A 23,576-nucleotide genomic window follows, 5' to 3' on the forward strand; every position below is an offset into this window, starting at 1 on the left:
AGTCTCGCTTTGTCACCCAGACTGGAGTGCAGTGGCACAAACACGGCTCACTGCGGCCTCGACCTCCCAGGCTCAAGCAATCCTCTCGCTTCAGGCCTCAAACTCCTGGACACAAGCGATCCGCCTGCCTTGGCCTTCCAAAATGTTGGGATTACAGGCATGAGCCACCTGCGCCCGGCTGGCTTCTCTTAATTTTTTTCATAGGAATGTCAGCTATGAACCTTGCGATAAGTGAGGACAAGATATTTTTCTTGCCTTCACAATGACAAACAATGGACTAAGGGTTCTATTATACATGCGGTACTCAAACTGATGTTTTGCCCTGTTGACACTGTAAGTAAACATTTGCATCACAGTACACAGCCAGAAACAAAGCTGTAACATTTCCTCTAAATGCTACTATAGCCGCACTCCACAGGATTTAATATGTTCTATCTTTATTATTCAGTTAAGTAGATATTCTTATTTCCATTGTGATTTCTTCATCAGCCCTTGAAATATTTGGTGTATTGCTCAGATTCCAGGCGTGGAGATTTCTAGTTTTCTTGTTACTCTAGTTTAATTCTACTGTGATCAGAGAACATAACGCTGAACTGGGTCGCAGTTTTGAATGCGCGGGGGCTTTCCTTTAAGGCTCAGGATGTGCTGGATGCTGGTGTATGTTCCATGTGCATCAGGTTTCCTCTCTTTCCAACTATCGTGCTAAGAGCTGACTTCAGCTTAGAAATCCTCAAAGTCCCTTCTGACACTAAGTGCGTGTAATTCCAAGCATAAACTAAACGGTAATTACCTCGAACTTTTCTTCCTGTTAACTCTTTTCCTCTTGATTTTTCAAAATGCAGCAACTATTACTTCTAATAAAAAAAACAGAAAAAGAAAAAAAAAATCCACTTGTATTCGCCTGTAGCTCTATGCTTTCGGCTCTTCTCACAGGCAAACGAACACCCCGGGCGCCGCCAAACCACAGGGCCAGAGACGCCGGCACCCGGGCAGCCACCAGAGCCCGCTGGAGCACACGCCGGCGCGCGCCAGTCCCCTGCCCCTCCCAGCGAGGGCTGAGGGGCGGGGCCGCGGCGGCGCGCTGACGTCAGAGGAGGCTGCGGCGCCGCAGGGTCCGCCGCGGCGCTGACGGCAGTGGCGGGTGTGAGCGCAGAGCCGGGCCCTGGGCAGCGGCGGCGCGGTAGGACCTCGCGCAGCGTCCGCGGGCTCCGGGGCGGGGGCTCCAGCGGCAAAGCCCCCTCCCCGGGGAGGCGGGGCCTGGGGGAGCTCCCTAGCCAGGGAGCGGCGGCGGCCGGGAACGATGCATCAGAAGCTGCTGAAGAGCGCGCATTACATTGAGCTGGGCAGCTACCAGTACTGGCCGGTCCTGGTGCCCCGTGGCATCCGCCTGTACACCTACGAGCAGATCCCCGTGTCCCTCAAGGACAACCCGTACATCACCGACGGCTACCGGGCCTACCTGCCGTCCAGGCTGTGTATCAAAAGGTACGGTCTGGCCGCCTCCGCCTGGAGTGTCCCCTTCTCTCACCTACACCCTTTTTGTCTGGTCCCCCTTCTGCTTTCCCCGCCTTTCTGCTTGCCCATCATTTCCTCCCCGCCCCATCCTTTTCATCCCTTTTTACCGCCTCCCCTCCCCCGTTATCTCCCCTTACCTGGCCGGGGTACTTGATCCACGGAATAATCATGATAGTAACAGTGATCATAATTACAACTCTCCTATGGCGCTTTGCTGTTTACAAAGGGCTTTTACGTCCTTTATTCGGTTTATTCGACTCAATGAGATATATGTTGGAATCGGGCTGAGCCATATTTGCCCGGTGTATACCTAAGCTTGCTTTCTTTTTAGAGCAACCCTCTGGGAATTCAGTAGCTTTGGGCCAGAAAAATGCCTGTATCATAGGAAACAAGTTAACATATACGCCCAAGATTTATTCATGTAGCAAATACTTATGGAGCCCATGCAGAAAAAAAGCAAACATGGCCCTTGTTCTCATGGAGCTACTAAGGTGTAGCCTGGGTAACAGACATTAAAGAGATAATTACACAATTACATAATAACCATTGTGGAAAAAAATGCTGTGTAGGAAAAGCACTATGGTAAAGAGAGCCCATAACGGGCACCGAGTCTCCACTAGAGCACCACAGAAGCATCTCTAAGAAGGAAATTTATCATTCTAAACCTTTAAAACCACAGTCTCTTGAAAACCTGTGTTTAAAAAAAACAAAACTGAAAAATAACTGTTCTAGTTCTTGGAGTAACTGTCCAAACTTACTACCTGTACTGAAATACAGGACCTCTGCTTTAGGAGAATTAAGATACAGATGTTGGTTAGCTCCAGGTCACTGTAGTGGCAAACCCTAGTGCCAGAATGTGGGCTGTTGAGCTGCTCAAGCGGCAACCATATGTCTGATTCTTGATTTTTCCAGCATTATCTTTTCCTGACCTTCTTTCCTTTTGTCCTGCCATGAAAGTGTTTCTGTGACTCATGGTCACAAGGTGACATCACTGTCATCCCTACTTGGCTTGAATGGATGGCCCTTAGGATTCACAACTTGAAGCGTAATTACCGTTTTCCTCCCCAGTGCCTCCTGTTGCATGAGTAAATTACACGGCTGGGTTCTGCTGTGGATCTGGAGTTCCACAAGAATAGGGCAAGCAGTGAATTGCCTTAAATATTTTCTACCCAACTAGCAGTGGTCCTCTGCATTCTGATGTTAGGGTCCAAATCTCACGGAGTGGAAAATTAAGTATAGAGCATTAGCTCTTGAGCTATTGAGTCAAAGACTTTAGTATCCAGATCTGCCACTTAACAGTTCTGAGACCTGGAGCAAAATGGAACCTCACTAAGCCTCATTATACCCACATGTAAAAATGAGGGTAATCACAGTATCTGCTTCCAGAGGTAAAAAAGGATTCAATTAGATTCTGTGTGTGAAATGCTATACATGGCCTGGAACCTAATAAGCCCTCAATAAATGCTGATTGTTGTCATCACCAATGATTTTGAAGCTGAACAGATGATGATAATGAAGATGATTATTGATTTTAAAACTGAACAGAATATGAAGATGTGGTGCTGGACTCCTGTTAACTTCAATAAGGATGGCAGCAGATTCGAAAGACAGAAGAAAAGACCCAAAGCCAGTAAACAAGACATAGGGTTTTACTAGGGTAATTTACAGAGAGGTTCAGTGACCTGAACGGGAGAACCTCTGCCGCCTGCAGAAAGCATGCAGTTTATATAGCATTTTACTTAACACCCTTCCCCCTGACGGTCTCCACCTGGTAATCTTCATTTACAAAACAAAAGGCCTCCATCCCATGTACAGTCAGCATTCCATGAGAAGGGACAGGGGCTCAGATGTTCCTCATAGATAAGGAATCAGTCTAAGGGTTGGCCATGCTTGCAATTGTAAACACATTCAAGTGTGTTTTTCATATAGGGTCATTCTCAGGATATGCTTAAGTTACTGCTGTCAGGTGTGTCTACTGTGCAGGAGACACCTAACTTTTCATACAGTAAGAGTAGATTCTTTATTAGAGGTGTTCTTGCTTTCCCACCAGCCTTATCTTCTGCAAGTTCAGCCTTTGCCCTCTCTCCTTTTGACTTTCAGGAGTGACTGGGACAGATTTTGGATGTAATCTGAGGAGGTTTTGTATGTCATAGCAGTTTTGCGAGTCCACTGTTAGCTGCAGGGAACATGGAGAGGTTGCGCCTCTCAGTTAAGTTAGTCAGGTTATACTGGATTTCACAAAAAGAAAAGTTCTGAAGTAATAAGCAGAGCATAGTATTGATTGTCAAAACAGTCTTGTAGTTATATGTTTCAAGCACATTCGTGCATCCCTTCCTCCAGTTATAAATAGTCTTTACACTTTGTACATGATAAAGCCTGAAATTCATGATCCAAGATTCATTTTATTCTTGATGATCATTTGATAGTTTTGACACCTTGCTATATACATCATGTATCTGGCCTTCACTGATTCAGAAATCCTTACTAGTAAGTGTTGACATATAACTAAATTTGTAGCACTCACTGTGGTTCTCGCTTTTGCTTTTACAAGAAATTAACTTAAGAGAAGCAAAATAAATAGGAAATTCCATTTCTTATAAAAATGAGAACGTGAGAACCACAGTGACTGCTACAAATTTAGAGTTATATGTCAATGTCAGTATGTCAAGGATTTCTGAATCAGTGAAGACCAAAAACCTAAATTTAAGCAAAAATACTAGATTTTGCAGACAAATGCAAGAGTAGTATTTTAATCTTTAGTCATGATGTCACCTTTTAGTAAATAATCAGATGAGTCCTCTCCACATCTGGAGAACCATTTCCCAAAAGTAAGAAAGGAGCTGGAAGAAAGTTGCAGCAGCATCTAATGTGGCTCCATTACTGTGTAGATGAAGAAACTGAAGCCCGGAGAGGTTAAGTGACTTGTGTGGGGTGGGGACAGTGAGCCTCTTGACTCAGGGTGGTACACACTGTACCAACCTGTGCTGCCAAGACCAGTTAGCCCAGGGCATTTTGAAAGAGGGCACATAGTACCCACATTAAAAGTAAAGTCCAGTTGTTTCTGAAAATGAGAAACTTATGCCACCTGGAAACTAGACTGGTTTTAAGACATCCACAGCAAAGTTGTTCTGGCATGCCTGTCTTAAAGAACCTTTCCAATGGATCCATACATATTTATTTTGCTTCTCTTAAGTCCATTTAATTTTGCATTTGTATTTAATGAGCTCCAGGAAAGTATTCTAAGTTCATGCCTAACCTTGCACTGAGCAGGTTTTCAGATACGTATTATTGATAGAATATGCTAGCTAACATCCAGATTTCCTCTGCATGTTCATTTCTGAAGACCTTTAGTTTGTAGACTAATCTGAGCAAGGCATTGTGAACAGTGGGGTCATAAAGATGAATGGTACTGACCATTAGGGAGTTGATAGGCTGGAAGATGAGATGGAATTTGTATGTAAATCTCTCAATACAGAGAAGGAAATGGTAAGTATGATAATAGAGGTGAGCACCCAAAAAACTATGGTCCCAAGATTGTTGGCAATATGGAAAAACTTAGAATAATTTGATTAGATAATATATCAAATTTAGAAAGGTACAGGTGGGGTAAGAGCTTTGGAGCAAGTATTAGGTAACTCCTCAAAATTGTCCCTAACCTTTGAATGTGACAGTAAGTTGACCAATGTGAATCTCAGTTGCATGTATGTTTATTTTCCAGTTTGTTTATTTTATCTAATGAGACAGTAAACATCTGGAGTCATTTGCTGGGTTTCTTTCTCTTCTTCACCTTGGGAATATATGACATGACATCTGTGTTACCTTCAGCAAGTGCGTCCAGAGAAGATTTTGTAATTTGTTCTATTTGTCTTTTCTGCTTCCAGGTAAGTCATTTCACAAATACTGCTATTGGTAAAGAGAACTTTTTGTCAGGCAGGCTTGGTCAGGTGACCTTACCTCGGACCTATCACTTGCTTTAAAGAGCCCTGGAATGGCATGTTGGTCAGCTTATTGATTTTCATAACATAAACACCAAATGGTCTGTTCTTATGAGAGTATGTTTGAAATCCATTAAATTACAAAGATGGAGAAAAATTTGTTTCTTTCCTCTTCTTTTTGGGCACCTCTGCTTTAAGATTAATAAAAAAAGTAGGAATCTTTGTATTCTATTAGCTGGCTGAAATATAACACTAGTGTCTACTTAAAACTTGTTGGGGAAGATTTCTCATCTCTTTCCTGTTTGCATCTGTGATTTTTGTAGTTGTTATTTCCATACTATATTTTACTGTCCTGTTTTACTGGTATTGATTTTTTGCTCTGTTGCTTTAATGTTAATTTATTTTGAACTCACTGGCCTGGCTTCAAATACTTTCAGTTTATTTTCCTCTCTACCTCCTGTATTTGTTAGTTCCAGAGCACTGGCATTTTTCAAGAACCTGTAAAAATGTCTTTAAAAGTTACATTTAGTAGATTTCAAACAGATAATTTTGAAACAGAAAACAAATGTGGGCTATAGTTCTATTGACATTTAAAACAATTTTTTCTGCTTCAGAGAATATAGAAAAACAGAAAAATGAAAAGAAAAACTTATTATCCCCCTTTCTCATGACAGACACAGACTAGCTATTCCCTGCAGTTAGCCTGTTGCTGCTGAGTTTGAGAGGTGAACCCCGTAACTCAGCTGCACAAATGTCGCTTTCGTTGTGTATCATTTTATTTCAGAGTGTCATCGCTTTACTCAAGTTTAAACTTTGGACTTAAATGGCCAAGAAACACAGCAAAACAAATCTCTCTTCCCCTTTTTTATTAATTCCAATTTTTGGAATAATATTTTAATTTTCTTTGAGGGAAAGCATAACCTATTTCTGTTATTAGAAAATTATTTTTCCTTCAAATATTTTTTAAAAATGTACTCTTTCTGAGGTTTAATTTTTGCCCTGATTTCAGCCAAAATGTCCCTTACAATCCAATAACCAATTTTGTAATGTAAATGAATCAATTTCTTTTTAAATTTTTAGGTGCATCTCAGTATAGATTAACATACTCTTAATAATCATTAAGTAAAAACTGGCTTCTATTCTTGTTAGTTATATGCATATTATCTACTTTGAGAATCCCTGCTCTTTTCCTTTATGCTGAGGCCTATTCTTTATGCCTTCACCACCTGCCACAGCTGATGTTAGTTCAGAGAATGTGTATTAATTTCAGTATTGACGTAAGAAAACAATACATTGCAAAACTAAAAGGATTAAATAATTACAACAATTTCCAATAAAGAAACAGAGCCAAAGTATTACCGTGACTTGCCCAGGATTATTCAGCAGGGCAGTAAAATCCTGTTCTCCTAATTGCTAGTGCAATGATCATTGTTACAATATATGCTGTACAACTTACTCAAGACAGATAAGCACATCTTCCCTACTTGAAAAGACCACTTCTTATCAAATTATAACTTGTTCACCTGAGTTTTTCAGATTCTTAGGGTCAGTGGACAGTGTAGTAAACCGTAAATGTATTTATTAATATTGATTTACATTTAATATTAAAAGACGATTTACATTTAATATTAAAAGACATAACATTTTTCTCCTATGCTTCTATATGCTTTAGTGCTTTCCTCGCAATCAGATTAATAGAGTACATTCTGAACAGTAGAATGTAATTCAGGGGCTTTGAACCTTCCAGGGTATTTGTATTTTGGAGAAGAATGTCAGAATACAATAATGCCTTTTGCTATATTTGATCCATTTACATTCAGTTAACAAATATTTGTTGAATGCATCCTGTATACATCCAGATACTATGCTAGTATCTGAACAGTGCTGAACAGAACCAATCTGGTATAAAGGTCAAGCCACTTGTAGGCGTGCAGAAGAGACAGTGAGGTGGCATTTAAGCAGGAAAAAAGAAGCAAGACTCACTTTCTTAGCACTTTCTGGACTTGCAGGTACTGGTTTTTGTGGTTGAAACCTAGGAAAATGGAGAAAGATAAGGCTGGAGAGATTGGCAGGGATCAAATCATGAGATATTTTATTATCATGCCAAGGAGCTTCGATGTGGGATGTGACACTGTAATTATCTGTCTACCTTGATGGAGTGAGATACTCCATAGAAGGAAACTTTCCATTATAACTGAAACATACCCAATTTCCCAGATTATCTTTCAGTCCATTTTTAAAGGAGCTCTAGGAATAACATATTCCTTCTTAAACAGGGCATACTAGGTATGGGTTAACTTTAAAATCTGGGGTTTTCTGTTAACACTATTTTACTTTTCCCTTAGATACCATAGTTTTCTTTTTCCTCTTTTTATTTTCTTTTTCACAATGAAGTGAGCTTTATTTTTGTTTCTAATTATTACTACAACATATAATCATGTAGAAATTTAGGCAAACAGAAGTTTATGGAAGAAAACGTCACTTGAAATTCCACTTTTCAGAGGTAACTACATTGGACATTTGCGTTAAACAATGAGTTTAACCCAAATGTGTATGTTTGTGTATGCATAGCTACCTTGCACCTGCCTACCTGCCTGCTCACTTTCCTGTCTACCTACCTCCAAGCTACAGTCATCCCTGCTTGCTATTTTGCGACCTGCTCTTGTGTCATTCAACATTGTGGCAATGGGATGTTTCCCCATCAATGAGAAATATACGCTTTTATGCTCTCCTGATTTATGGTGCTTAATCTCAAGGATAATCTGAGAAAACAAGTAACCAGGCTTCTTAGAGTTACGTTTAAATAACGAACTTAGAGTTAGTTACTGGTTGGTTGCTTAGTAACCAAAAAGCTATAGACTATTAAGGATTTTAGACAATTGATGAAGCAATGAAGTTGTGACAAAGTACATTGTTACTGAATATTGATATTGAGTCTATAGTAACTAGATTTGTTTAATGACCAGAATATAAAATATTAATAGCTGGATGACCATGTTACTGCCTTAGCAATTGCTTACAAAATGTTTATCGGTTGTACCTACTTTATATTGTTTGTTTGTCCCATTGCCTGCACCCCACTGTCACTGTCTTAGTACGTGCTCTCCAGGGCTATTCCTATAACCTCCTGTTTCAGCCCTTCTAGTCCACACCTCTGTAAGGGGGCACTTAAAATCTTCAGGCATATCATATTATACCCATAATATTGAAGTTAAAACCCATTAATGTGTAGGACATGTCATAATCATATTATAAAGAATATGATGCTTTTCCTTAATCTCTGCCCCCCAGCCGTAAATATGTGCACACCTTTTTTTATGTCCTTGGTGAATGCCAGCCCAACTTTTAAAATCCGCCTCAGGTGAACAGCCCTTCTCTGATGCTCTTTTCTTCCCACCAGTCCCACCCTCCAAATGCACATGTACCCTCACAGAGTCAATATCCTCCCACCTTTTCCAATTATGCTCTGCACTGAAGTGCAGTAGGATTTGTTACTGTACTATTCAGTGATTCTGTATCACCTCCAATGTATGACACACGGCAGGTGCTTGATGGCTGAAAGGCATTCTGCCATAGAAACCTCATCAATTATCAGAGCAGCTGATTGAATCAGATTAGCTTTACTCTCAGTTTGGCAACCATATAAAGTTAGCAAGTCATGATTGTTTTTTAAATTATTATTTTTTTTGAGACAGGGTCTCACTGTCACCCAAGCTGGAGCATAGTGGGGTAGTCATGGCTCACTGCAGCCTCGATCTCCCAAGCTTAAGTAATCCTCCTGCCTTAGCCTCCCAAGTAGCTGGGACCACAGGTGCATGCCACCATGCCCAGCTAATTTTGTTTGTTTGTTTGTCATAGAAATGAGGTCCTCCTATGTTGCCCAGGCTGGTCTCAAACTCCTGTGCTCAAGCAATCCTCACACCATGGCCTCCCAAAGTGCTGGGATTACAGGCATGAGCCACTACTACACCAGCCTGTTTTTTCTTGAAGGCAATAAAGCTGTGTTTACCTTAGAAATTAAAAGTAAACTCTATCCAGTGAATCTCATACAGACATGAAAATTCTTAACTGAAAAAAAAAGCCAATTGTGGAACAGAATGCATAGTGTGATTTCATTTAATTTTAAAATGTGTGTGTATATATATATAATGAGTGCATGTGTACAGACTAATATATCACAGGTATTTGACATATGTATTGAAAATATCTGGAAAGACACATAAAAAATGTTATCACTGGCTACCTCTGGGGAATAGATTAAGAGTGGCTTATATTTATGTTCTTTGATTTTTTTAGGGATATGTATTGCTTCTATAGTAAATACTCTTTAAAAACAAATTCATGGATCAAAATAAGCCTCAGATGATAGTTTTAAAACATTTGCATTGTATAACTTTCCCATTACTGTGCTATTTATTTATAATTTTCATTTTTTAATGTAGTTATTTTAAATTTTCTCATTATTATCTCCATATTACCCATGAGGAAATTGAGGCTTTAGAGTAATGACATGGCTCGCTCTACTGTAAGGCACAGAGCTAGAATCCAAGCCCATAAATGTTTGAATTGAAAGCCTAGCCTTTTAAATATTTCCCTGAACATCATGCATAAGTTGCTTTAGTTTCTTCAGTCACTTTGTAAGATTTGTTTTTATTTTTCACAGGTCTGTATGCTCTGCTCTGTGGGCTATCATCTTTTTTCCTGCCATCGGTCAGAAAAAACATGTCGAAGATGGATGGCATTAGATTATGCAGGAATTTCTATTGGAATACTGGGCTGCTATGTCTCAGGAGTATTTTACGCATTTTATTGTAATAACGTAAGTAGATTGAAACATTTTACATTCTACCTTTCGTATAGGTCTTGGGTTTTCTTGCCTTGGTTCTTTTGAACTTCTTAATAAGTACATAATTAACTTATAGAATAAGTAGAAGAGTTTTGTATAAGCATAAACTTATTTTTCAAAATGGCCCTGTCATCTCTAACATCTATTATCAGTTCTATACTTATTTTACTATTTTTTTATTGGAAAATATATATACAGTTATTTTCTTAAACTTAATGTAGACATTAAATTATTAATGTTTTCACTAAATCTATATGGCTGCATGGTTCCTCAAATATTCACATTATTTATCTTTTATTTGTGTGTTTATAGAACTGAAGTTAAAATTCACACTTATTAAAATTATGAGGTTGGTTACTGCTTTCCATTTCTTTTTTCTCCTCTCAGTGAAAAAAAAAAAAAAAAAAAAAAAAACAGGAAAATGTGTCTGCATTTATTAGCCCTTATTCTTCTCTAAAATATGTTTTCCTGTCTTCAGTCTTATGTTTGGGGTAGGCTCGTAAGACAGACCAGATAGGAGTGAGTGTCTTTAACAAATGTGAGATGTGTCTTTTCTGAGTTCTGGATCAACTCTGCTTTCTGTCCCTAAGTTCACACAAAAGTCAGTTTTTGCCTTGTGCAAAGCAGCATTTGCAACACTGTAATCAGATAATACAGCACCTGACCTAAAAATATTGGCCAACCGAACCTTATGGAGTGAACCCTAAGTTATCACCTCATGTTCCAGCCAAGAAGACAAACTGAATGTTCCCATGGGGTCAGTACATCTCAAGTTCTCCCTTTCAGAAAGTCCCCTTCCACCCTATTTTGTTTTCTTCCTGTTTTTCTACCATACTCTTGTTTTTTCTTTTGCCCTTTTAGTTACCTCCCTTTCAGAACCAAGACTGAGCTTCTCCCTCAGGAGCAGTATACCTACTAGTTATTTCTAGTCCTAATCACAAAGAATAGAGCCTGTCCTGCCCAAGGCCCACCATGTAACAGGTGCTCTAAGGCAGGTATCTGCAGGTGCCCTACATATCTGGGGGTCACCAACCCCCAGAACCTGTCCGTGGCCTGTTAGGAACCAGCCCATGCAGCAGGAGGTAAGCAGTGGGCTGGTGAGCCAGGGAAGTTTCATATGTGTTTACAGCCACTCCCCATGGCTCGCATTATCACCTGAGCTCTGCCTCCTGTCAGTTCAGCAGCAGCATTAGATTCTCGTAGCAGCACAAACCCTATTGTGAACTGCACATGCAAAGAATTTAGGTTGTGCAATCTAATGCTTGATGATCTGTCACTGTCTCCCATCACCCCCAGATGGGGACTGTCTAGTTGCAGGAAAACAATCCCAGGGCTCCCAGTGATTCTACATTATGGTGAGTTGTATAATTATTATATATTACAATGTAGTAATAATAGAAATAAAGTGCACAATAAATGTAATGCACTTGAATTATCCTGAAACCATCTCTGCCTGCCTCCCCACACCACGATCCATGGAAAAATCATCTTCCACAAAACCAGTCCCTGGTGCCAGAAAGGTTGGGGAGCACTCTGAGGCACAGTCCTCAGCCTTCACTTATTGGGAAGATTGGCCGCAGTGTGGAATTTCTCAGATTGCTTGGGATTTTTCAGTAGGACCTTTGTCCCTACACAATGACAGAGAAGACTGTCAACATATCTGGTGTCAAAATTAGTGAAGAGAAAAATCATAAATTTGACTTGAATACGTAAGAACATTATTAATTGTAGCTGCTTAAACGTGAGCCATTTGCTTTTTAGGCCTAATCACTTTGGAACACAAGCACATAATTAAATATATATGCAGGTAACCTTGTTGTAAATTGACTTGATTTTAGCTCTGCCCAGCTTTCATAACTTAACCATTTTGCATGAAACAGTTTATATGTTTTTAAAAAATTAGAGCATACTGATAACCAGGTGCTTGTGAGTACAACCATGTAATATCTGAATTCTTTTGCTTATTTTATTCTGTATTTCTCTGAAACTGTTTTCCTTTATCTCTTGCTAAACATCAAAGTGAGATACTTTTTGTAAATCTCTTACCAGAAAAACTAAAAGTCCAAGATAGATTAAACAGATAAGGGAACTACTGGAGCTGATACAGTCAGTCCATGATCATTGAAAAATTGCTTTCTTCCATCTGGTTTCTAATCATTTTCAAATACTCAGTTGCTGTAGACCTATAAAAGACTCGTTTTACCTTTTAAGGAACACAGCTGCTTTCAGAATGAGATTGAAAACTGTGGACCCTAGATCCAGTAGAATGTACTTCTGGGCACACACTTAAACAAACAATCTGACATTTGATTTCAGGAAGTTAATAGCCCCAAAAAAGTCCTTGGTGCCCAGATTAAGAACTCTTGTCTTATGTGACTTTTGACTTTAAGACCAGCTAAGTGCTTATTTAAATACTTACATATCTCATAAGCCCTTCAAACCTAAGCTAAGTGTGTGCTCTCTCATGCCCCTGTTCTCTTCCCCCATCACACACACAGCAAACCTGGATTATCTTTGTTTATTTGCTTCATTAATAGAAGCCATTTATGTGGCCTTTCGGGCTAAAAACAGTCAAGCTTTCCTCTACTGCCCTCTCACACATCCAGTCAGCCATTAAGACTTAAGCTTATTTCAAAAATGCCTCCTAAATCTGGCGCTCACATCTACTTTATTCAACAGGAGCCCAAGCCCCCATTCTCTCTTTGAATAAACTAAACTATTATCTTTCTAGCTGGTTTCCTGTCACCTATTTTCTACACTGATGTCAGAGTTGTCTTTCTAATAAGTCAGTTTGAAAAACAGCTGTGTCATCCTATTCTTAAAGAATTCTGCTGTTCCTCCAATGCCAGTGTGGTGAAGTTCAAAACATTTAGCCTAACAGTATGCCTTTTCAGCCTTTCTTCTCAAAACTTCCTGCTGCGTTTGCTGTTCTCTTTCCTCGCGAGCTCTGTCTTCCCACAAAATCTTAGATGTCATCTCCTCTATGAAGCATTTTTTAGCTACCCCAAGTAAAGTTAATTGTTCCCTCTTCTGTGGTTCTGCAGTGTTCTGTTCCTCAGTTACAGTATCTACCATAAGATTATAATCATTTGTTGACATGTCTGCCCCTCCCATAGTCTGTGAGCTCACTGCTGGGAGAGTTCATGTCATAGTCATCTTTGCTTTTATAGGACTTGAACTGTGCATGGCATGTAATAGGTAATCAGAAAATGCTTTTGTGTGAATAAATGTAGTCTTTTACCAGCTCACTTTGGAATTTGGTTTGTCATTGTGACCAACCTAAAAGTTGTATGGAACATATTTTTTAAGGAAGGGAGATAATCTGAATTTGAAATGCAAATACCAAGTAAATAGAGTTTGGAATTTGTAGTGTAAAAGCCAAAATTACTTTTTCAGTTCCCTTATTGTTAATAACAGAATTAAACTGTGATTTCCTTTCATTCTAGTACTGGCGTCAGGTATACTTGATCACAGTGCTTGCTATGATCCTGGCAGTGTTCTTTGCGCAGATTCATCCCAATTACCTCACGCAGCAATGGCAAAGGCTCCGTTCTATCATCTTTTGTTCTGTTTCGGGATATGGAGTGATTCCTACTCTTCACTGGGTTTGGCTCAATGGAGGAATTGGTGCTCCTATTGTACAGGTAGGTTGAGTGTAGTTGATAGTTTTCTCTTTTTTTTTTTTTTTTTTTTTTCCCTTTCAATCTTACTCTTTGTGGGTAAAGTAGTATAATCAGGCCAAGTGGGTGGATGTTTGTCATTTGAGAACATATTTGTAATTGCATATTGATGCCATAATTTTCACAGTCATATAAATAAGCATACCTTGCAGAAGTTGAGGTAAAATCTGAATACTGTTTTTCTCTGAGTTGTCTTTCTGTAAAAGAATACATTATTATTCTCTGTTACCCATAGTATATAAATACCCAAGTCCTTATTTGTGGAGGAGGACTCCAAAGTTTCTAGCTTTGTCTGCTGGATCAGTGATAATGCCAATGATAACACAACTATAGAAATAGGAGCAGCTGATCTTTTAGGGGGTGAAGGGAAGTTGGGAAGGATTTTTATGTTGGACCCGATGAGTTTGGGGTACCCAAAGGTAGAGATAGGATCTGGGATTTTAGCTAGAGTTTGACACTTGCAATAAAGATTTGGAAATCATCATTGTATTGGTAGCTGGAGCCAGGGAAGCATGTTCAATCCACCGACGACAATATATTGAGAAATAAAAGAAGAGCTCTTTGTTAGAATCAGGTGTTATGGGGGAACAGTTGATGTGCATTAGGAAGAGTCTCAGTGAGCACTCAGGATTCTTGAGAAAAGGATTTGAAATAAGACTTACATTCTTAGAGATCATTGTAAAAATGCTCTATGTATGCACTAGAGAGTAAACTTGAGAATTTTTAATACAAGTAAATACGCCAAGAAATCTGACAGAAATCACATATACTCGTTGCAATGGTACCCTTTCTCTAGAATGTGTGACTTTAAGGGTAGGTTTTATTCAAAAGAATCAGATTTTATTAGAAGAGGAGAGACCATTAGTAGGCCTACATTTATTTGCATGAAGTTGGCAACAGCATAGTGGAAAACAGTTGGGTGTACAGCTGAAAAGAAAGGAAGTTCTGTGACAGAGTCAATTGAGTGATATAATGTGGCCACTTGGCCAATTTGAGGACAAGGGTAATGATGTCTTCATACATTAGGATATTGGGAGAAAGGTGAGACAGTAGTGATGAGAGACATCAGTAATCCTCCTATCTGTGAAAACATCTTTCTGACTATTTTGATTCCCTTATAATAAGAAAATGGAATGGGGAACTGCCACTGTAGATAAATTCCAACTGGAATAATTGTTGACATAGAAGTGACCAAAATTTTTGGATGTGATAAACACATTCCTTTTAAGCTTATAATGACAAAAAGAATAAGACCCTAATGGGTCTAATAGTCAGTGAATTTTAGAGAAGTTAAGGAAAAAAAAGGGATTTTTTTTTTTTTTGTATTCAGAAATCTTAAAACAGAAAGATGGCTTAGATAATAGTTTTCAAAGATGGAATCCTAATATGATCACAGATCTTTCCAGTGAGGAAGCAAAGGGAAACTTTCACAGAATTGTTTGATAAGCTCTAATTTTAAAAAAGATGGAAAGACGGGCACTTTAACAAAGATAAAAAGTTCTGGAAGGGTTAATCTTGGGAGGCAGGATCAAATTGTGTTCTAGAATGTTTGAGAAATCTGAGGTTGATTAATCTGAAAAATATAGGAGTTCGGGAGGGTTATGATGATTCTCATATTTGAAGAGGAAGGAGAAATTTGTCTTTATTTTTTATTTCTTTGAAACAGAGTCTCTCTATTGCCTTCAAACTCCTTGGCTCAAGCAGCCGTCGCACCTCAGCCTCCTAAGTAGTTAGGTCTATAGGCATGCACCACCATGCCCAGCTAAAAAAAAAAAAAAATTTGTAGAGAGAGGGGTCTTACTATGTTGCCCAGGCTAGTTTTGAACTCCTGTCCTCAGCTAATTAAAAAAAAAAAAAAAAATTAGAGGGAGGGGTCTTACTGTGTTGCTCAGGCTAGTTTTGAACTCCTGTCCTCAAGGGATCCTTCTGCCAAAGCCTCCCAAAGTGGTGGGATTACAGGCATAGGCCATGCACCCAGCCTGTCCTTATTAAATGAGTTCTTGGTAAATTAGGTTTATAACCAGTATTAGGAACAGTATGTATAAGGATAGCTTGCTGGATTTTCTCGGGGCCAGGAAAGTCTTTTCAATACTGTGTCAGCAGTGAGACAAAGTGCTTCATATAGTAGTATTCAAGAGGACCATTTATCTGGGATATTGGAACAGATTTCTGTCTTGGGGAGACCCCTTAGGTCTTTTCCAGCCATAAGTTCCTGTTCTTCAGTGTCTTTGCTTATTTACCTGCCAACTCTATTTCCATATGCATTCTACGCATATACCTATGTTGCAGATGGAGTTGGGTGCCCTTAGGAACTTCAGCATGTTAAAGCTCCAGCCCCTTTAGGAGCCTGACCATTAGAGCACTCTCTGTGCTCCATTCTTGCAGACTGCTTCCTGCATATGAGAACAAGTTTCATTATTGGAGACAGTCTGCAAAACAATTCAGATTTAACAATCTTAAATCCAACTATTAGATTCGTAATAAATCTGGAGTTCAGTAACAGGAAGATCTGTAAAAAAACATGTTTTGCTTTTCAGGATTTTGCACCCCGTGTAATTGTGATGTATATGATTGCTCTTCTTGCTTTCCTATTCTACATTTCCAAAGTCCCAGAGCGGTACTTTCCAGGTAGGTGTCTCTTTTATAGCAGTTTTGTATTGTTATCCTAAATATATGCCCAAGGTGTATGCATCACAGCATCAAAACTTAGTTTCATTTTTTAATACTATGGATTATGGAAATGATTCCTCTCTTTCCAAATGTTACCTAAAACTTTCAAAGGGCTTTCACAACTTTTCCTTTCATCCTGACCATGTGAGTTGAGTCCAGTAGGTGGAGTTGTCACTGTTGTGTGGTTATGAACTAGTGACAAAGCTGACATTAGACTTTTGAGTCTTCTGACTCCCAACCACTATTTCTTTTAAAAAGTAGAACACCGTCAACTACCATTTACTTCTTTATATGCCAGCTGGTTGTTTAAAAGTAATTTATATATGCAGAGATATATAAAGCAAGAAATAAGAAGCAAAGGACAGTAAGAAAAAGATACTGAAAAGAAGTGAGGTGTAGGATCACTTCACAATATGTACATCAAAAGGGTCTATAAAAAAGATAAAGGTAACAAACCTGGCTTTAGGCTTCCTGGCACCCAGCACTAGGAAGAAAATAGTGAAAGTTAAGAGTCTTTATGTTTCCAGAAAAAGATAGTGAAAATAAGTGAGGTGTAGGATCACTTCACAATATGTACATCAAAAGGGTCTATAAAATAGATAATGGTGACAAAGCTGGCTTTAGGCTTCCTGGCACCCAGCACTAGGAAGAAAATAGTGAAAGTTAAGAGTCTTTGTGTTTCCAAGATACACAAGCCAATAGATTTTTTTGTTCTTCATTCCAAAGAAAATATTTTCAGATGGAAAATAAGAGGACACTGGGTGGAGTGAACAACAGTCTCCAAAACCTGTGTTTGCTTGTTTGAGAACTTTAGCTCTGGAGTCAGACTGCTTGGGTTCAAGACCCACATCAACCACTTTCTAGTTACGTGAGCTAAGTAAGTCACTTAAGCGCTCTCAGCTCCAGTTTCCTATCTAAAACATGGAAATACTTTTTTCCGCCCCCCTGGGGTTATGGTAAGGAGTAGATGAAAAAATGCATATAACACAGTTTAATGAGGATTAGATGAGAAAATGCACATATCATGTAACCAGGTTTCTAGCAATTAGTAGGGACTGAATAAATGACAGCAGTTATTACTATGTCCCCCAGCCCTGGTCTTATAAGTGAAATATGTGGTTTAGTGAGAGACAGAGTGACGCAAATCCAGGTAAGTTTTGGCATGAGTCAGAAATAACATTTAGAGTGCATAAAACTGATGTTTTTTTCAGTTTGGAGAGCTAAAAGTCAGGGAGCAGTTTAAATCTAAACTGCAAATTTATCCCCTCTTCTTCCTGGGTTAAGAATCACTTCCACGGTGAATCAGAGAAGGGATTGTCCCACTCATCACGTGTGTTGGGGAAGAAGAAAGGGTGAGAAACCCTGGCCTAAACAATGCATCCCACGGATCCTCAGGCATTCCTCTGTGTACTTGGTTTTTCACCACTGAGCTTTAAACAAGAACGGAAATACAGGGGAAAACCTGAGTTGTAAACAGGAGGATTTGGGAACAGATCTAGGACATGCCACTGAATTGAAGACCACCCATCTTCCAGGCAGGGCCAGAATTTCCCTCAGAAAACAATTCTGGTAAAACATATTTTTGTATCACTTTATTAATAATTCTTTTTAAAATTCTATATTTTCTTTATAATAGATAAGTAGAACACCAAACCATGAAAACTCTCTATGTGATTATGACCATAGTGGGTTTTAGGCCTTAAAATATTCAGATCAGGAGTTACCAGTCATTTAATATAGAACATCTATAAACAATCAAACTCGTTGTAACTTAACCTTCCCCAAGACATACTTGACATAAAATGTGCCCTATGTAGCAGAACATGTTGAGTTCGGGTACATGAGAGCAGTGGAGATACAGAAACTAAAAAATTAGAAGTCTTTACAGTGAAAAGTGATAGTCTCAAATGTTCATGTACAAATGCCTTAGAAACTATCTCTGGCAAGTCCTCATGTATGAGCTGGCCACTGGGAAATAAAATAAATTTTAACCTAAAAGCTTTCATTCAGCTCAGGTCGAATGTTTAAAAATGTATACACAATACAATGGCATTTGATGGGTCCAAGGATCCCCAAGGTGTGTGGATAAAATTGAGTGGATCTCTGACAGTTGTATTAGATAATCAATATTTGCTGTATTTTGTTTTTTAAAAAATGAGTCTGTAGGCTTCACTAGACTGTCAAAAGAGTCCATGGTACAAAAAAGGCTAAGAATCTTGTTGACAAACACTTTAAAATCTATGTACTGTACTGATTGGTAAGAAAAAAGAGAGGTTAGAGAATATTTACATTATATGACCATAGAAGTACCATGAGTATGTTATTTACATTGAAATTATTATAGCTCTGTATTTTGTTATTTGCTAAGAGAGATCAAGAAGTTTTCCATATGTTAATTGTTTAATCTTCTTAGAATTTAACATTTGACCACAAAGAGATTAAATTGTTCTCTGAAGTTGTATATGAAATAACCTTAGTTAATTAAGCCATTACTAATTACATCCTGCAGATTATTCCATTAGTTAGAGAGCACAGGATTCAGGTCAGCACTTTTTCTTTGCACGCCTGCTTGAAATAAAAAGTGCTTCTAGTAGGTTTATATCGAAACCCAACAGTATATCTGCTTCTCGCAGATTTATACCTAAATCACCCCGTGATTTTTAACATCTAGTTTCTTTTGCCTCTCTCAATAATTTGTTGTTGTTGTTCGTTCTGCTAGATGTGAGACATGGGAGGCATAAGGTCAAATTCCTGAAATTAAGTTAGATTTTGAAAACACACTTGGAAGAGCATTTCTGAAGTTTACCTGTGTACTTAATAAATAAAACCTTAAAATTAGACCCAAATATGAATTGATCCATTTTTAAAAACATTTGGATCTCCAGTTAGTCTCTAGGCACTCTGAGACTATGAAAATTTTTCTGCTAAACTATACTTCCAAGAAATATATTTTTCCTTTAATATCAACATATTGAAATCAATATTATTTTTTTTCTACCTTCTTTCCAGGACAACTAAACTACCTCGGATCAAGCCACCAAATATGGCATATCCTTGCAGTAGTGATGTTATATTGGTGGCATCAGTCAACAGTGTATGTCATGCAGTACAGACATAGCAAGCCTTGTCCTGACTATGTTTCACATTTGTGAATTAGGTATGGCCACCTGGTGAATTCAGTTGTTAAGCAATATATAATGGGGAATTGTATACCCCACTATTTCTAAAATTCCCATTCGTTTTCCCTTTTTCCTCTTTGAGTAACGCTTTATAAAAATGGGGGAAAAAAGTATACTTAAGGATCTGTAGTAATAGCTGCTTTACAAAACCCTTAAAACTACTAATTTGCTGCTTGTACAGAAAGTGAAAATTAGTTGGCAATCATAAGAAATATCTGAATAACAATGATGAATGGGAAACTAGTGTTGAAATAGGATTCATTTTACTTAGCACCAGCTTAATTTCCTTAGGAAGGGCTCATCTCCATTAGAAAATGGAATCATCCTATGTGCTTAACTATTTTCAGTAAATGACCAAGTTTAAGTGCCTAATCAAGTCAAGGGTTGTTTCAGCCTATGCTTAATGCAAGCTAGGATAGTGATTTTAAATAATCACTAGCTTTTAAGTACATGATTTGTGAGAAACTGGCACTTCAGAGATTATATCCTTTAGCTATAGGTTCTTCTCTCCCTAAGAACATTAGATATTTTAGTTTTCCAGAACAAAAGCTTTAAACTTCTCCTGCAAGTTGAGAGAAGGTTTGAGAAGAGGAAAAGAACATGTCATTTTCTATCAGCTAAGAATCACATTAGAAACTAAGTACAGGATTAGACAAATTATGTGATCAAACAACATAGTCATTAGCCACCTAAACATTTTAATTCCAGATATTAATTCCATATAATAACTGAATTCTTGTGAGTGGATTACAGCAGGTTTTTGATCCCAAAATTCCAGAGCTTTCAACTCTCTGAATTTTTAGTCCTGAATATCCAGTGATGGGGGTTCCCAGCTTTATGGGTGCTACTTTCAAGGCCATAGAATCTAGATGGCCCTGTCTTGACCCTGAAATGAACCTTAAGCCTTAGAACAAAGTCATGCAGATACCCCATTTGATAATACGCTTATTCACCTGTGCTCTAGTCCTTGGTTTCTGCATGTGTTAGCATTGCATTGATAACTCAGAATCTTGATAAACACTTAATATTTGGACCTGAAGCATTAAACTTTCTCTTTATTGTATATACTTAAAAAAATAGATCTCACTGCCCTATCATACATTGTAGCCCTCTTGTTCTTTGGTCTTTCATATGCATTAAATCCCTTAAAGCAGACATTCATAAAAACTTACATTGTTTATTGGAATATAAAATATTACCCAAGTTTCTTAATGAGTTGACATGAGCTGTTTTAAATATTGGTGTATTTTCAGAACAGCAAAATTACTGAATATCAGAAAAAATGTTAATTGATGATGAAGCTTATTCCCAAAATGCCTTTTGTACATACAATATTTGGAAAGTCACTTTAAGGTGCCTCAGTTAATACATCAGTGAAATGTTGTGTTTCTTTTCCAGTGTAGTGTTTTTGGAATATAAATTCCCCATGCTAGTATCTCAGCAAAGAGAATTTCAAATTCCCCCAGGAGGCTCAGTAAAGGAACACCATGTCTTACCCATCGTGATGATGGAACCCTGCTTTGAAAATGGCTATTTTACCTTATAAGGTTAAAATTTTGATCCATATGTTAAGTGATAGAAGATTTTGGTGCAACAGTGGTAGGATATATTTCTCCTAGAACATCCCTTATTGGCTTACATGATTTTATTGCCTTTAAATAGATATTTTGTCATTTTGGCCAAACAAAAGACACTGAGTAGTTATACTTAAGTTAAAAATGAGAGGAAAGTCATTATTTTAGGTGTGGAGCCATTTTTATTAGAAAACTTTGTCAAAATAAAAAAAATTGAATCATTTCAATTTTTGCAATCCCTGTATTATTATATGAATTAATACTTGCCATCTGAATTAATACATAAAAAGAGCATACTGTGTTTTTAAATCAGTGTTTCTTTGAATTTAAAGGGTGTACAGGTCTTTCTGTAGGAAAATTGTTCCGTGTAAACATTTCAACTTTTTATGAAAATGTTAAATATTGTAAGAAAGTTATCCTCTCATTTTTTCACTGCTTTGATGAATTTATTATAAAGTAGGGAATGAATGAATGAATGTGGATTGCTGTCAACTAGAAACACTTCTGTATGTCAGTCAGCATTTAATGACCACCTACTGTGTGCACAGCACTACTGGTAAAATTTTGAAGACATTGTTAACATTAAAAAATATTTTAAAGTTGTCTACAAATCTGAGCCTTGTAATGATGTATATTTATTTTTGTTTTTATAGATTAAAATAAGATTAAAATATACTATCCAGTTACAGTACTAAAAAAGACTGGTTTTAATTTTACCAATGTGTGAACTATAAAAGCTTTTGCCTACAGATTTTACAAGTACATTTTAAAATTATCTATGGCTGTTTTAAATTGTCTCGCAATTTATATGGTTGTGGTTAACTCATTTAAGAAACAATTATCTTTCTATATTAAGCCATTTTCAAATAGCAAGACAGTGCTTGTCTTTTTTTGTTATTACACTAACTGCAATTCAGTAAGCTGCATGACAAAATATGTATTATGTAAATAAACCGGGTTTACTAAATATTTTTAAGTGCTGCTTGTCATTCTTTGTAATACATAACAGCTTTAAAATCATATTTTAGAATCAGGAACGAAGATTCAGGGAATGTCTGTCACATCTTATGGCATCCCACCTGGACAGAATATCCGATTTGAAGATTGTGATTGACTGCCATAAAACTATACAACTCTCCATTTGGCAGGTACCTACTAGATAATACTTTGCCCTGTATTAAATGTCAAGGGGCAAAGCCTATTCCTCTGAATTCCTGCTAGTTGCTTTGCTGCATTAGGTCCCTGTCTACTCTAAATCATCATTCCTGGGAATTCTACCTCTGCCCAAGTGTGTAAAGAATCAGCTCACCTATTAGAGAAGGGGTAGAAATACCTTCTATGTGTATTATCACAAAAACTGTGTTTACACTGAAGAGGTGTAAATACGGTCCTCTGAGATCTTGTACCAGAATTCCCAAGTAGTGTAATGAGATAATGATCCAGAACTGAAACTACCCTTAAGAAAACATTTTTGGAAGGGAGAGGTAAATAGCAGTAGGGGGTTTCCTGTGAAAAATTAACCTCCATCCTCAAGAGAGCTGAAATGAACAGCCGCCAAGGTTCTAGTCCTGCTCTATAAAATCTGAGATCAAAATACTACCTAACATGCATGTAATCTCAATTGTGGCAACCATTTGAACTATCTTAATATGTAACACCAAACGTTCAAGCTTTCAATATGAGAATATTAACTACATGTTACATGTGATGCTTGAGCTGGGCGTCCTTAAAAAGGTATTCATTATCCAAAATAAATAGCTCAAATTGCAGCATATATTCATCTCAAATAAGTTAACTATAACTGAATTTGAACAGTAACACTGCAAACTATTCTTTATTAATAGAACTTTTCTGATCATTTGTGTTATTTTGCTGCTTTGTACCATTCATTAAAAAGATACAAAGCCCCCTTTTTCACACAACTTCAAAAACAGTTCATTCATAAAAATAAGATGAACCTTTCCACAGGCTACCAATCTAAAGACTCCAGTTTGTGGAATAATACATAATATTATAACTTTGATGCCAAACTTAGTCCATCAATCCAATAAACAGGTTTTCTCTTTAATGTGTCATAGCCTCTCTTCTGATATAATTGAGGATTACAATGTTATTTAACCAAATAACCAATATTAATTCAACCAAAGATGTTACCAGGTTTTAAGGATTTTTAAAAA

At 37.7% G+C, this 23,576-nt stretch overlaps 1 protein-coding gene across 7 annotated transcripts; it reads left to right on the top strand.

Annotated features, from left to right (window-relative positions):
* Positions 1-1,089: 1,089 nt before the first annotated feature.
* PAQR3 (progestin and adipoQ receptor family member 3) lies at positions 1,090-22,368 on the top strand. Of its 7 annotated transcripts, none has more exons than XR_003119425.1 (7): positions 1,090-1,485; positions 5,234-5,396; positions 10,114-10,269; positions 13,743-13,940; positions 16,514-16,604; positions 17,373-17,523; positions 19,656-22,368. XR_003119425.1 is itself a non-coding variant. In XM_025385284.1 (6 exons), the coding sequence occupies exons 1-6, from the start codon at positions 1,301-1,303 to the stop codon at positions 19,796-19,798; spliced, it is 936 nt and encodes a 311-aa protein (XP_025241069.1). In that variant the 5' UTR covers positions 1,090-1,300; the 3' UTR covers positions 19,799-22,368. The 7 variants fall into 7 exon arrangements, 3 of the variants coding, with proteins under 3 accessions (XP_025241069.1, XP_025241071.1, XP_025241070.1); XR_003119426.1 differs by lacking the exon at positions 17,373-17,523 and adding an exon at positions 17,858-18,215; XR_003119427.1 differs by lacking the exon at positions 17,373-17,523 and adding an exon at positions 17,858-17,998.
* The last annotated feature ends 1,208 nt before the right edge of the window (positions 22,369-23,576 follow it).

This window comes from Theropithecus gelada, chromosome 5 (assembly GCF_003255815.1).
Source record: "Theropithecus gelada isolate Dixy chromosome 5, Tgel_1.0, whole genome shotgun sequence".
In the NCBI taxonomy this organism is placed as follows: Eukaryota; Metazoa; Chordata; class Mammalia; order Primates; family Cercopithecidae; genus Theropithecus; species Theropithecus gelada.